Source organism: Bacillus rossius, chromosome 2 (genome assembly GCF_032445375.1).
Source record: "Bacillus rossius redtenbacheri isolate Brsri chromosome 2, Brsri_v3, whole genome shotgun sequence".
Taxonomy (NCBI): Eukaryota; Metazoa; Arthropoda; class Insecta; order Phasmatodea; family Bacillidae; genus Bacillus; species Bacillus rossius.
The window spans coordinates 128,099,437-128,114,677 of record NC_086331.1 but is presented as its reverse complement, the minus strand read 5'-3'; the positions used below and the strand labels follow the sequence as shown (position 1 = coordinate 128,114,677).

At 34.6% G+C, this 15,241-nt stretch overlaps 1 protein-coding gene across 1 annotated transcript in view; it reads right to left on the bottom strand.

The window, feature by feature from the left end:
• Positions 1 to 5,821: 5,821 nt before the first annotated feature.
• The window catches only part of LOC134528987 (RNA-binding protein 26), a 63,369-nt gene continuing 53,949 nt past the window's right edge, over positions 5,822 to 15,241 (bottom strand). The window contains exons 21-23 of the mRNA XM_063362654.1: positions 12,593 to 12,759; positions 9,762 to 9,918; positions 5,822 to 7,452 (exon numbers count right to left, since the gene is read on the bottom strand). Coding sequence (XP_063218724.1) covers positions 7,363 to 7,452; positions 9,762 to 9,918; positions 12,593 to 12,759 — 414 coding nt within the window. The 3' untranslated portion in view covers positions 5,822 to 7,362. The remainder of the gene's footprint in view (positions 7,453 to 9,761; positions 9,919 to 12,592; positions 12,760 to 15,241) is intronic.

Genomic DNA, 15,241 nt, shown 5'->3' with positions numbered 1-15,241 from the left:
AAACTTAATTTACAACAAAACTTATATTTCATAGTACGAGATATCGCTTCCATAACTAGTTATTTCAACATAAACTTGCATCAGCAATAAGTAGAGCAAAACTTATACACACAATTTAATCTTCCAAGATTATAACAATAACAGCCATTTCACATCAAGTGCTATTTATATTTTATGGCCATGAGCTACATAAGAAATTCAAAACGTATGGAAAATTCAGTAATAAAATTTAAGTAATCTGTAAAATAGCTACCTAATATACTCTTACATTCTTTGCCAGGTATAAAGGTTTTACAATTCATTACTCCCCATTTTAAGTGTTTTCAGAAGCTTTTTAGCTTGGAAAAATCACCCACTGACCGACAATACAATATGATAGGTCAATTAAGAGTACCTGTCATCAACATAATGCATGCACTATCGTGTGTTTTGATACCTCCGAAAAAAATATGGCACTGAGGATGGTTTTCAAAAACCAAAAGAAAACAAATTTGAAACAAAACAAGCTGATAAGTTACGAAGAGTGGACAGACTGTTAACAGCAAATCTGCAAATGCACCAGCAAAGGTCAATGGTTTGTAAAACAAGCAGCATTCACAACCGGCCAACCTCAACACGAGAAACTTGGTTGGAAAAATAGTAAGGTAGGCCTAGCCAAACTATGAACCCAATGTGACCAGCTACCAGACATATTACACCCTGCCCCAGTAGTGCTCAAATCTTCCGCCAACGTGTGTGTGCGTGCGTTGCATAGTTTTTATTTAGAGTCAGTGCCATACTGCCTTAACTAATCTTAATTATTACTAATAGTGTTAATTTAATTTACCAACCCAGCACTTATAACAATTGAAGAGGTGGATTCCAAAAGGGGCTAAGTCAAAAATGTACTTTTTCCAGGAAACAATTTTTTTTGTGTGAATGTGTATTTTGATAATGTCAAGCACAAAATCCACATAATGCTAATGTTTTACATTAAGAACATGTTCTCAGGCAGTTATTGTGATTATGAGTTCAATATATTACCTGTAATTAGGTTAAGAAAACGGAACATCAGTGACTTAGAGCTATTTGGAAAACTTGTCAGTGACTAAGAGCTTTTTGGAAAACTTGTCAGTGACTAAGAGCTTTTTGGAAAACTTGTCAGTGACTGAGGACTTTTTGAAAAACATGTAATTGAAGAATATTAGTCCTACCAGATTGACAGGCCTAAGTGTGATGTTTACATAATACTGAAAAAATATGTATGTAGACTTATGCATAGTACAAAACAAAAGCAACAATATGATCTTTAAAATGTGTCAAGTCTTTTGAGTGAACATTAAGGTTACAATGTTTAAAGGAATGGATCTTCTTCATCATATAGTACAATATTGTTGTCGTTATCTCCTTCTACATTGTTAGTCAGAGCAGTTTGGTAAAACTGTCTTGCACATTGACTGAGTGAAACAAACTGCAGAAGTTTCTTCACATCTTGTCGCTTTTTTTCACTAATATGGTTTTCTGCTGGCGAAACATGAACGTTTGTGTACGCTTCTTTCAATACTGTACGTGATTTAGTCACCTTGACTGTTGTTGGCAGACCACAATATGTGTTTTGAATGTCAATAGTAGTGTCATGCATTCTTGAGTAGATGAGAACACGTTGATCACGCATTTTAAAGGGAAGTCTTTTTACTATGGCCTTCTTTGAAGCTTCCATAAAGTTTGAGACCACCCAATCTATGCCTAACACATTTACTGTAGCACCCGTCGCAAATACCTTGTGATATTCACTAGGCTCTAATATTGTTTCTTTTTTCCGTAACTCCTTTTCAAATCTTCCAAATACTTGGTCAGGGGGCATATAGCTATGACCTCTGATTGGAAAGTAATGTTCCACTTTTGCAAAGGTTCTTGATTTGGCAACGTAGTTGAGTAAGAACATCATAACATTGGTGTTTTTATTTTGCCCACTGCAGGCATCTGAAAATAATCTCAGAGTCAAAAAGATTTTTGGTATTTGCCAATTTTTTCTCAAGATTTTCCAAAAAAATGACTCAATGCCGAACATACTTCATTAGAACCTCGACCACTTTGGTCTTCAGACAAGTGTACACAGATGTGTTGGAAGTGTTTTGTTGGTTTTCCATCAAAACAAACGTCAAATTGTACAGCCAGATTTGTCTGGCATAAAAGACCTCACCAATGCTTAATTTGGGCAGTGGTTGGTTTTGTTCCATGTCAAATGAAACACTTATTATATTGTTTTCTTGTTTCTTCATGATTTCATAAAAATTTTTAGCTCTAAGAGTATGTAGCCTACACTGAGTCATTAATCGAGCCTTTTCAGCAAGGTCACGTGACGTCTTGATTTGGTTCTTAGTCTTGTAACAAAATGAGCACACATCCGTCTTTGTGCTTCCAAAGCTGAGATTGAAGTTGTTTTGAAACACCTTGAAAAACTTAGATAATGAAGCAATTGGTTTGTTTTCTATTTTTTGGTTATCTTTCCACATTCGCCACAACTTTTTGATAGAAAATTCAGGATTAAGATAACCACGAACACTTTTTCCTCGGCCATAATGGCTTTCATTGCATCCAAACGTTTTAATGTATGCAATCATTGAGTCTTTTATCGCAGTGTGTTTGGGATTTAACCTAGCCCCACAACGCCTTTCATGTGGGCATTCCCTATATACTTCCATGTGTTTGCTTAAGGTGTTTATTCTTTTACGAGAAAATCTCATTACAGACAAAAACGTTTTGTTACATACATTTAGAATACGACCGCTTGTCTGTCGTATGAAATATTTAGTAACGGTACGGCTTCTAGGCTTATTTTTGTTTCTGGGCCTACGCTGTATGGGCTCTTGTGCGACAATATACTTGAAAACAAAGCTATTCTGTTCAGCAGCTGTTTTGTGTTTATAAATTTTGTCATAAAATGCACTTATATCTGCTGTAGACAGCAAAGCAGCCTTACAACTATTACCACCTTCTTTATGCGTGCATGCAACCATGGGCCTCACTGCTGTTTCTGGCAAACTTTTTACGGTTTTTAACCCACTTATCTTCATTTCTTGCTCGTTTTCTACTTCGTGTACTACTTATATCTGTTACAGAACATGTGCTATCTTGTAGTTCACTTACATTCATTTTGGCATTTACTTATACATTAACTATTGACAAGACAAACCACCACAATAACAATAATAAACAGACATAACCTCTATGCAGTACAAAACCATGACAATACTTTCACCATAGAGTAACTAATACCTGTTTATGCATGCGAATATCGGTGCATGACTAACCAAGGCTTGTTTGGAAAACACTGCTGACTTAGGACGTTTTGGAAAGAAACCCAGATTTCACTACCGCATAACAGCTATAACTTAAGCGCTTTTGGAATACCTGTTACAGCCATAGATGCGAATAGTAAAAAGTTAGTTATTCCACATATAAACACAAAATCGCTAAAATGTGACTTAACCCCTTTTGGAATCCACCTCTTCAATTATGACGGAGCCATGCTACGCATGTGGGTGTCTAACAAACCCTGTTCTGAAATAGCATTTATAAACTTTTAAATTGAAATAATTTAATCTACTTAATAAAACTCAAACACTGATTCAATGAAAGGCAATGCACACCCTAAACCGGTGGACCTAAAGATTTGAAATTTTTAGGAAATATTCTTTGAATTCTCTAGGGGCGCATTTCAGGTCATGATTTTATATTTATATTAATCGCTGATCAACTTTTAGATTTTTTCAATTGTTTAACTTTCACGAAATGAAAAATATATACAGCGCATACGTTTTGCATAATTAGTTGCCAAAGTTACATATTTGGGTTGTACAAATAAGGAGAATTTAATTTATTGCAGACCTAAAACTTTTAAAGGATTAACTGCAATACCACTGGCTAAATGGTTTGAATTTCTTTCAGAAAATATTAATTAATTTTACCTGGCATTTCAATATTATCAAACATGTTACGATTTTGAGAGCCAAGAAACATGAAATGAGTTTTTGTGATAGAAATGCAAACCATATCATGAAGTAGCCAGTGGAATTGCAATTAAACCTAAAAAGTTTCAGTTCTGCAATAAATTAAATTCTCCTTATTTGTACAACCCAAAAACATTAAAAATGTAACTTTGGCAGCTAATTATGCAAAACGTATGCGCTGCATATATTTTTCATTTCGTGAAAGTTAAAAATCTACAAGTTTGTCTGTAATTACTGTAAATATAAAATCTTGACCTGAAATTGGAGGCACCCCCTTAAGGAAAGATGTTTTGCAGTTCTACTACCTGTAAAGGGGTGAAAAAGGGTCGTCAAGTTTGTATGAAGCGAAATAACACTCACTGACTCACTCATCACAAATTCTTCGGAACTATAAGACCTACACGCATATTCCTTTTGCTACATATACATCCGCTAAGAAAGGATTTTATGAAAATAAGCTCCTAAGGACGGTTGCAGGCACGTTAAAGATCCAAATTCCTCTATTTTTCAATGCTATTGCAGTGTTGGTGCCTTCTGGATCTCCTGGCAACATTTTAATTCTTCACTCACTTTCAGATATTAATCAGCTACCAAGGCGGGTTGCAAGGGCATTAAAGATTAAAAATTTCCAGTCTTTCAAGTATATGTCCTACAGATTTGACCTGTGTGTAAAGCCCGGGTGCGCTAGGTACTTCAGCTAGTAACTAAACAGAATTATTGTACTAGGGTGTCTGTTATACTAAGGAATTAAAGTTTTTTTTCCTTCGCTTTCAGCACAGTTTCAAAATCAAAATAAGAGTCGTTTAGTTCTGTGAACGGATGCCTTCCTGCAGCCACCCTCCCAATCTTTTGAGATCGTCACCAGAAGTAGGACGCTTGTCGCAACCCCTAGGACATTAAACATTTTTCCATCACTGATCTATTTGCATTTGCCATTCTTTTAATAATCTTAATCCTTTTTTTATCTTCCCCGGGGCCTACTTCGGGTGGTAGGGTTTTACCGTATTATTTTTATTCCATTTTTGGACTTTTGCAATTTACATGACGAACTCTGAACTTGGGCCCGGCCATGTCGTGTTTTGGACTTCTATGTATTCTGATACAGTGCTGTTGAAAATTTTTTGAACAGTTTTAATCGTATCGCAATTAAACTTACTACTGTACAAGAGCTGCGGCAAATAACCACTCTTGCCAGATATAATATTGTATCTTTTAAATGACCACACGTTTGACAACTTAGGAATGGAGGCATGTGGAATGTCCAAACAGCAGTAAGAAGTGTGTCTAATGCTTCGAGCGGGCCAGACCCTGTGGTCGGATGATTTTGGGGGAATTTTGATTCTTGCAGTCACACGGGCTACGTCACGGCCGTTACCTAGAGCCTTCTTCTGGCCCGTGTGCCCTTCCACGTGGTGGCGCCAAAGAGAATCAACCAACCACGTTAATGCAATCCTGATTCCACCTTATAAATCGGTGCAATAAATTTTTTTTTCTTCTTTCAAATTTGGGATTTTTCTAAAAAAAACAATTAAACTTATTGCTATTTAACGGGCCTGCATTAAATTTTCCTCAAATATTTATGTTTATATTTATTCTGCAATCTATTTAATTAGTTTGCAGCTAGGGCAATGAAATTTGGGGAAACTGAATCTTTTTTTTCTTCACCAATTTTCAAAACAACTTAAAAAGGTAACACTCATGTTTGCTTATAGTCAACAAATAAAAACTTTTACATTACCTGATCATGAATATAAGTCAATAAGTTACATAAATCCTCAGATTTTAGACCTAATTGAATGTATATCTACCCCACATGTAGATATACGTTCAATTGGGTCTAAAATCTGAGGATTTATCATGTAACTTATTGACTTATATTTATGATCAGATAATGTAAAAGTTTTTATAATGAAATTAAGACACAACTGAAATTTCAACTACACAGTTATTTGGACAAAACACATCAAACTATAACTGAAATTTCTATGGAATTTTAAATTTTACTATTATTATAATAAAATATATTTAAAACAAAATAAATTAATAAACTGAGCATTTCAAGACAGACTTGTCTTTGAATTTAGACAGCAATTCAGAGTATAACTTGGCTAGTGAGAAGCTAACAACCCAAAAAATAGAAGTTCGTGGAACACAAGGTAACGAGGAAAAGATGTAAGGATCCAAAGTAGTGATCATGATGACATTGTTGATGGTCTCAGCATGGGTTATTACGATGCGGTGTATACCATGCTAAAATTTCATCACTTCTGAGATGGCCAGCAATGAAGGATAAAATCTGGCAAAACAAGAAGAAAGAATCCAGAAAAAAATGACCACCAATGATCCATAAACTTACTCTGTTGAAATGTGATTATACATATGAATTTTTCCATTTTGTAATCCATAAATAAGTTTTTTTTTATGATGGTTGGTATCCAACATGACACAATTTATTCTTTTTTCAAACCTAAAATTTTCCCTTTGTATTTTGTCTTGCCTGCAGAATCATTCCACAATTAAAAAATAAAGTGAATGAACATAGTCACTGAAAATGTATATAAATAAAAAAAGTGGTTTTTTGTATTTTGAAAAAAAAAAATTCTTAAGTGGTTTTGTAGCCAAGATGTGTGTCTAAATAACCACATTTAAGATTTCAAAAATACCCAACCACAAAAATTATTTAAATAAAACTGCAAACAATCTACATTATTTGGACACAAAACACAATATTTTCAATTACAGTTTTTCTATGAATGAAACAGAAATTTGAGACAGTTGGAATAAACTGGGGCATGGTTAATAGTGAGCACAACATAACATACGGCAAAGTAATGGTACAAAATATTAGTGCTATACTAATCAATACTCCTTAGCTTGAGTAACTTACTTGTACTCATTAAAAAGTATGTTTTATAAACAGATTACCTAAATTTTTTTATTACTTAATTTCCTTAATTATTCTGAATTCATTGAATATTCGGTATAAAATAGCTCATGAAACAAAAAAAAAAGATACAATGATTCAATACACAAATAAGCTTAAAAAAGATTAACTTTTTTTAATATAAATTAATGTTTTTAAGAAATCTGGTATAAATATGATGTCTATGACTACTCGTTGGCTGCAAACATTTACATCAAACACAAATCTTTAGTCACTATAAGATTTCATTTCAAACATTCACAATAGGAAAATAAAATACAGCCAATAAATAGTTTGAAACTAAGTGAAATGTGATTCTAGACCAGGCTTGAATCCAAGATATTTAGTTTCATGAGTCAATCAACTACCATTGTGCTATCTGGAATTCATCTTCTGGACTAGCGCACTTGATAGTTTGGTCACATAACACAGTGTGAAAAAACAATGTTATCGTCTCCAGCTCCGATCTTCTCCATCCTCATCGTCGTCATCGTCATCTTGCAGAAGAACATCTTCTGCAAGTTCCATTACAGGAGTCTACAAAAATAAAATAAAATAAAGAAGTTATGTACTAAACAGCCTGCTGTCTACTAATAATGACAACACACATGTCAACACAAAGGATAAAAAATTATATTGTTACAAGACCAACTGAATATGTATGCACGTGGAAAACATTTTACTTTAACAATTTATTCTTCCATTTCAGAGAAATTTTTTATGGCCAGACTTTAACAATTTATGTTGTTTTTTTTTGAGCCACAACTGAAGCTGATGAGCTTACAGTATGTTAGAGTGGAACTTTTGTTTAAATTTTTTTAAGCTATCATCCAGTAAAATTTATTTTTATTTTTTTTTGGCAACCAAAATGACAGAAAAGTATTCTAAGAAGCCTCCTTTCTAAGCATGAAAAAACTCACACTTATAAATAATGAATAAGATAATATGCCGAGTTGAGCATGATTTTTACAGAGAAACTGGAGACTGGTCTTTCCTGAAACATAGAGCGAGAAATTACTTTTTCCTGTTTCCCGATTTTACTCTGGTAGTATACTTGTCCATGATGATCCAAACTTGTTACAAAACTATTGTGAAAGCACTACAACCTAACCTGATTCAATGCACGCACGCAGTCCAAAATGCACCATTTTTAGCAATTCACACTCTAACTATTAACGATGGTGTGAAATATATTCACAGGAAAGATCGTAAACAAGCACTTTATCAAAATTTGAAACAGACACAAAAATAATCAAAGTTATTCCAATACTGTTGTGAAACGGTAGTGGAGCATATCTTGTTTACGATTGAAAATACAAATTTCACATATAATAAACAGTTATTGTTTGTTTTGTGTCATGTACTAGTATAGTAAAAAAATAAAATTTTCTCCGACCATAGACTATATCAACAAAAAACACAGGAACTGTTGTGCTATAGACAAAATGTGAACACTGTAGTTGAAACTATTTTTAAATTTATAGTTATGATCAATATATATGTTCATTACTTGCTGCATTAATCTATGACACTACAGACATTGCGACTTGCACTTTGAAAGCAATAAAATTTTTTTAACGCATATAAGAGTGCCAGAATCGTGTGGAAAATCACTGTAAATATGATTGTAATATTGCAGAATGGGTACGTGGAAGTCACAAATAACTAAAAATAGTGAATAATTTGAGTTAAAAGCGTAAACATGAGCTAATTTGTTCACTATTTTGCCAATTAGGCTATTTGTTTATTTTTGTGAACATCATGAAATAAAATAAGGTTAGCCTTATTTCGAGGTATTTTGCCCTCCTTGAAAATTACCTGACTATATCAATGAATAATTACTAGAGTCAGGACTACACAATAAAACTGACATTTTCCCATTGAAATAGTATGGAAATTTTTGAAATTTATATCCACAAATAATTTCCGTTCCGAAATTCCCTATCTCGCCCAGCTCTAATAACATGTTTAAAAATTATTGTTTGGATATTCCAAACAGCGTGTAAAGCAGCCAAAACAAAGTGTGGCAAAGAACTTTTAAAATAAAAACCAATGACAATGAGGTATTGGATTGCTTGCTGTGTTCCAAGTTGTCAATATTTACTCAATAAATTTTAATGAGATAGATTATTCATGTGATATTTATAAAATCATTTTAATGCTCAGTATACATTTAGCTGAGGCAGATGTGTGAAGCTACTAAAAATAATAGAAGTCCACAATCCACCTCCTGGATTTAACTTGTCCTGGAAAAGTTTGAATGCACTCAAAAGATTGCACACTAGTATTAACTGCTGTGAAGCCTTTTTGCCAAAAGTGTGTGGAGCTGATACATGCTATGTTAACTGCATATTACATATATAAAATCACCATATCAAGAGTTGTGATTGAACCACTGACATCAGCAATCAAGGCTCAGAGGATTACAATACTGCTTTACATGGCATGAAAATAATCTATAGTTACATTCTCTAAAATTAACTAGATGTTTCTGTGTAGCTTTAGAAATTTCATAAGATTTATGATTTTCTGTGCTGTAACTGTATCTGAAAATGCATATTACATACTTAGCCAACTCACCATGAGCCTTAGTAGTTATGGCCACCAAGAATAAAATATATGTTAAATAAAATTAATTATGCATTACATTATTACAGGAGTACTATAGTACTGACTAGAGACTAAATAAAAATAATTCTGACATGTTATGCAAACAACCTTTTACAAGCAGTAAGCTAGTTTCAAAATCTAACTGGAAAATTGCTAAGTCAATGTTTCAGTACCTACTACAGTGCATGAAAAAAAAATAAAAAAAATACAAGTAAAATATTATGAAAACTACTAACATTCACATCATCAGTCTCATCAAGAAGCAAACTTTCAGTTTCATCTATTAGATCATCTCCAACACCACGGCCGTCCTGTTTTGTACCAGACTCATCAACTGCTTCATGGTTAGATCCCAGATGATGATGTATATTTGACAACGTCATATGAGTACCTCTGAAAAAAAAAAAAGGAATAAATAATGTTATGGTAAAAAAGGAGTAATATTCAATCAAAGAGTTAAATTTAAATATGCTAAAACAAAGACCTGCCCAAAATTATATTAAGTGGTGAATTAAAAAAAAAGGGGGAAATGTCCTGTATAACACCACTCCAAACATTTGATTGCAGAATCACTTGAGTAAGAAGAGTTAGAGAACACTATAGAAAAATGTCACACAACTAACTATTTACAAGAAAAACAATGTTTCATGGCAGATACTGGCCATTAATAGGTATCAAGGAACGTAGCTAATTGGCCAGATGGCTTTACAAGGGCATGCACGTGTACATACACTGTTGCCAACTTGATCTTGACGTCGTCCGGGCCTGCGGCCCCTTTGAGCCCGATATGACACCGCCAAACCACCGTCTCAGTTCAAACCTCCCGCTCGTGTGTGCGTGTGTTTCTAGCCCGGCAAGAGGGCGCTTAGCTGCAGTGCGCCGCACCCCTAAATGTGTTAATTGATATTGTAACCCTTTTTCTTTCATTCTTTTGCCCCAGTGTTTTGTTGCAGTTTACTCATGTGTTTCCTTAATTTAAATATTACATTAATTATAAAACTATAGACGTTGCCCGGGCGGACCCGAATAGGCACGGACTTGGACGAGGGTAGGAATGTTTTATATAAATTCTCAATAACTACGTAAACATTAATGTACTTTAAATTGCCAGTAATTTTTATATATTTATTAATGTAATCTATGATTTACTTAACTTTCGCCGGGGCACGGAATCGCAGAATGTTGTAACGGTAATTGTGTTCGGCGCGAAGGGCGCCATGTTGCGACCTGCAAACCATGAGCTCACCCCAGTCTCCTTCAGCCGGCCGAGAGCGGACGTCTCTGTCGACACCCCGAGGACATCACCGTTGAGTCACTGAGTAATAATTCCATAGTTTAAATTTATTTGAATCTCTTTCTTTTCATCCTCGGGGCCTTTCTCGGTCGGAGAGACTGTATAAATATTCAATATTCACTCCTCGGAGTTTTTGTAACATCAGTGTAATACGTAACGACTTGGGGCGGCCACGTGCGTGGCTCGCCTCCTCACCTAAGCCGATTCGTGCCTCGGGCGTTTTTCTCAGTTGTATCAGTGAAGGAGCGTGTACGGATATAAATCGTGAGTAGAATAAACCAATTAACTGTGTTACGTGTCTTTGTGTTCGGGGGGCCACGTGGGATCCCAACCTGGCCGGCGGCATGTGGGACGCCCTGAGAACCCACTGCGGATTAGAAGCGTGCCCGACGCTGAGAGCGGGCTTAGGTAGGGTCGAGAGCAGCGCGTTTAATATCTAGAGGGCCAATATCTCGCCACACACGGGCCACGTAACGCCCTGAGTTAGGGTCTCCAGCCGGGTCCACGTGCCCACTCACGTGGTGGCGCCCACTAACTTTCACCAATAATTTCACCACAACACCGTACGCCCTCAATCTGCCAATTAATATTGGTTTCTTTCATACGTTAGTACTCTGCCCCACAGTAGGAAAATTCACTGTAGTTCCACAGCTGAGTTAAAACTTACTTAGTATGCAATAAACCATTAAACTTGCTGCAAGAACTTTAGTACTGATGAGACATTTGTAAATTTGAACCTAATTCTAAGGCATAATTGAAGATTACTGAACCCAGAGCATTTTACGTCATTAAAGAGAGTGAAAACATTTCCAATTTAACAAATGGTAGTTAAAAAAAGAAAGAAGTATTCATAAATTATTTTAAATGATAAAATTTTGAAATCTTTTGGCAGTCTGTCCCTGACTTTTATTTGTACTTTTTGTGTGAAATCTTTGATGTTCATTTTCCAATAACTTCTCTTAGCAGCAAATAACTATAAATAAAGAAAAAAGTTAGTTTTTTCACTAGCGTTCCCCCTGTTTTAATATAAAATGAGGGAAAGGGACTACATATGCACAAGCAAATATATTCATTGGCTGATGTAAAATGAATCTCCAAACTTTATACAGTACTACATATCTAATTATACTTCTCAAAAACACCACAAAGTAGATACAGGGGATGCTATGCTGATATTCAAATCAGTGGCAGTGAAGACTCGAGATTAGGATTTAAAAAAAAAAAGGGGGAATTAAATACTGTAATGTTTTTGTAATCAGTATTTTAATTACTTCTACTTTATTGTAATATTGTTACCAAGCAATTTTTCTACAATTCTGCATTTAAATTTTCATTAAAGCCTTCTTTTTTCCAACACACACATATACCTACCCATTAATCCTCAAAACCCTCATTTTCATTTATCAACAACATCCACTTTATTATAATTTTTAATTCCAGTAACAATATAATTGATAGCTTGGTTTATGTTTGTTGCTAAAATGCTTTCATTAATTTTTAATCATCCTTTCAAATTTTCCTCTGGCATGGAGTGAAGTGATGCAGTGGGTTAATTATGTACCTACTACAGGATAAATTGTATCTACTACAAGATAATATGTACCTACTACAGGATAATATGTACCTACTACAGAATAAGGCTAGTGACTCTACAGGCATAATTTATTATTGATGAAAAATTTACACCAGATGTTATCACCATGTTACTTTAAAAAAATCCCATCAAAAAGTTGAAGTTAAGATTATCGATAACTATAATACATTTCTACTTACCGGCTGCTGTATGCAACAGGAAGATTATACCAGTTTATGGAAAGAACGCGGTCCTGAAACATACGCCCTTTCTGCAACGCATGCTCTGCTTCTTTGCGTGATTTAAAATTCATAACAATTGAAGGTGTTGACTCATCTTCTAAGTAATCCACAATCTTTCCAAATACCTAAAAAAAAAATAATTAAAAATTACAATAAAAACTCCACAAACCAATAAAAATCTGTTGCAGTAGTAAACCGCAGACTAACAAAAAACTAAAATTAATATTTTCAAATACTACTAACCTATTTGCAAATGAGCCACGACTTGATGGCATTAGTACTAATAAAATTGCCTTGAAAAAATTAAAAGATTAAATTATAATCATGTAAAGTATACAACTGAAATAACATAGTTTGATATACCATGCAATTGGCTTTAACTTGAGGCAAATTAATCGCTCATGGAAAAAAAAAGTGCCGCCACTTTTCTTTTTAGCACTGATTGCAGTAGTTCCAAGGGTTCTTTGAGCGACATCTGATAAAGGCGAGGAAGGAATAACTTGTCTGTTTACAGGCACCAAAATTAGCAATTGTGAAAAAAAATAATTATTTATATCTGTTCATTCAATCACGATGAAAGCTGTTTCTGTTGGTGATAAAACTATAGTGTGATGCCCTATGGCTTGTCAATGGCTTAACCAACTGTTACTTGCAAGACTGTTAGCTTGCCAAGCCCACTTTCTCTGAAGTTTCGGGCCATGCCCTGCTCAACCTTGCTCCAGGCATGAGCAAGTTTTAGAGTCGTCTCACTCTGAGCTCATTTCCCGTAACCCTGGTGACATCTGCCAGGTGACTGTTCCAGCATCACACACTGGACACTATGCCGCATGACTGACCGACGTCCATCAGCCACGCTCGATCTCGCTCACATGCTTTTGGTCAACGCCTAGGGACATCATCTCCGATGCTGAGATTAAACTCGTCCTAACTTAGTAATGTTCAAGCACATAGATGGTCTTTTCTCAGCGTAACATAACATTGTTAGTTTATTTTCATTCACCAGTCTATGTCACAACAAGTGAGTACTAACTTTGTATGTATGCTTTCTTGCTTGTTGTACAATAAATATTGTTGCTTTCTATGAATTTGTTTTCCTTGCCACACGGAACATAACACTAGTAATTGACCACATGAAAAAAAAAAAAAAAAAAAAGGAGGAATGAAAGCAAGTATAATACAAAAGTGTGGTATTTTGAAGGAGCATTCAGCATGTATGTTACATTAAAGATTTTTGTGGTTGTACTATATTTACTCAAATATAAGACACTATGCATTCTAATTATATATGAGTGTAGGGCAAACTTCAATTTAAGTCATATATTTGTTTCTAAAAAGTGAAATTTAATTTTTTGTGTATTAGTTCTCTTAAATAGTTCATTCACCCCACAGTATTACCTAGCAGATTTTGGGCAAACATTTTACTGGAAGACAATGTATTTACCAATTTGAAAGCTTCAATTTTAAAAGAGCAGTTGAAGAGGCTAGAAAAAACATTCTAAGAGAGGTTTTTTTTTTTTTTTTTTTTTTTTCCAAGCTATTGAGATTGAGGTTATTTCTTGTACATTATAACATGCAGAATCTTGTAGTCTATTTTTTGTGAGCATAAAATATGAGGGTACAAAGTTATTGCAGTCTAAAATTTAGTAGGTTTGGGGAAGAAAGATCAAGGTACCAGTAAATTTAGGAAAAACAGACGAGGGTCCAAGTAAGTTGGCTGCAATGGTGCACTGTCACCAGCTGTTTGTTGCTGATCTGTTCTCGAAGTGATTAGTTGTGTCTTGATGCTCTGATAGTTTAGTCAGTTTTTTGTTTAAAGTTAAGTAGATTTAATAATAACACTGGTATGATATTATCATACTAGTATTAAAAATGTCTGAAGATGATATAGTGAGTAGGCCTACTAGTTCTATGAAACATAAGTCATTTGGAAGAATGACAGATGGTGGAAAGAAGCTTCCGTTCAGTAGTCATGAAATTGGCAAAGACTGCCATTGCAAAAAAAACTTAAGTGTTTAGAAAGTGTTACACCTGAAATAAGAAGTCTGCTTTCAACCAGATTAAGACATATGATGAACAGTCAGTGTACTTTTGAGGACTAATTACATGTACACAAATTGCCTGACACCATCCCAGAAAATCAGATGATGAGGCTGATTTACATTCGTACTCATGTACCTATAAGGTAAGAGCTATAAAAAATAATGATCTATGTGAAATACCAGTTTGTTACAACGCTTTCTTATCACTTCATGGAATCACTGCAAAAAGAGTGCAACCTTGCAGGAAGGGCTTAAAAGTACCGGCATGGCAACATTTGACAATCTTGGAAAACACGAGAACAGGCCTAATAATATTCCTAAGGAATTACAGTTTGGATAAATCTAAAAAGCGTTACTTGCCTGAAGAACTGAATGTAAAAAAAAGTATCATGTGTAGAAGACAAAGTTCCCAGAACATTAAGTTTCTTATGAAAAGTACAGAGATATATTTATCTCCAAATTCCACAAATCCTACGGGTACCCTTGCAGCTTTTGTGATGAAGTTATGATTCAAATTGATGCACAAAACAATATAAAAATAATAATCCAGATTTGGAAATGCACAAGT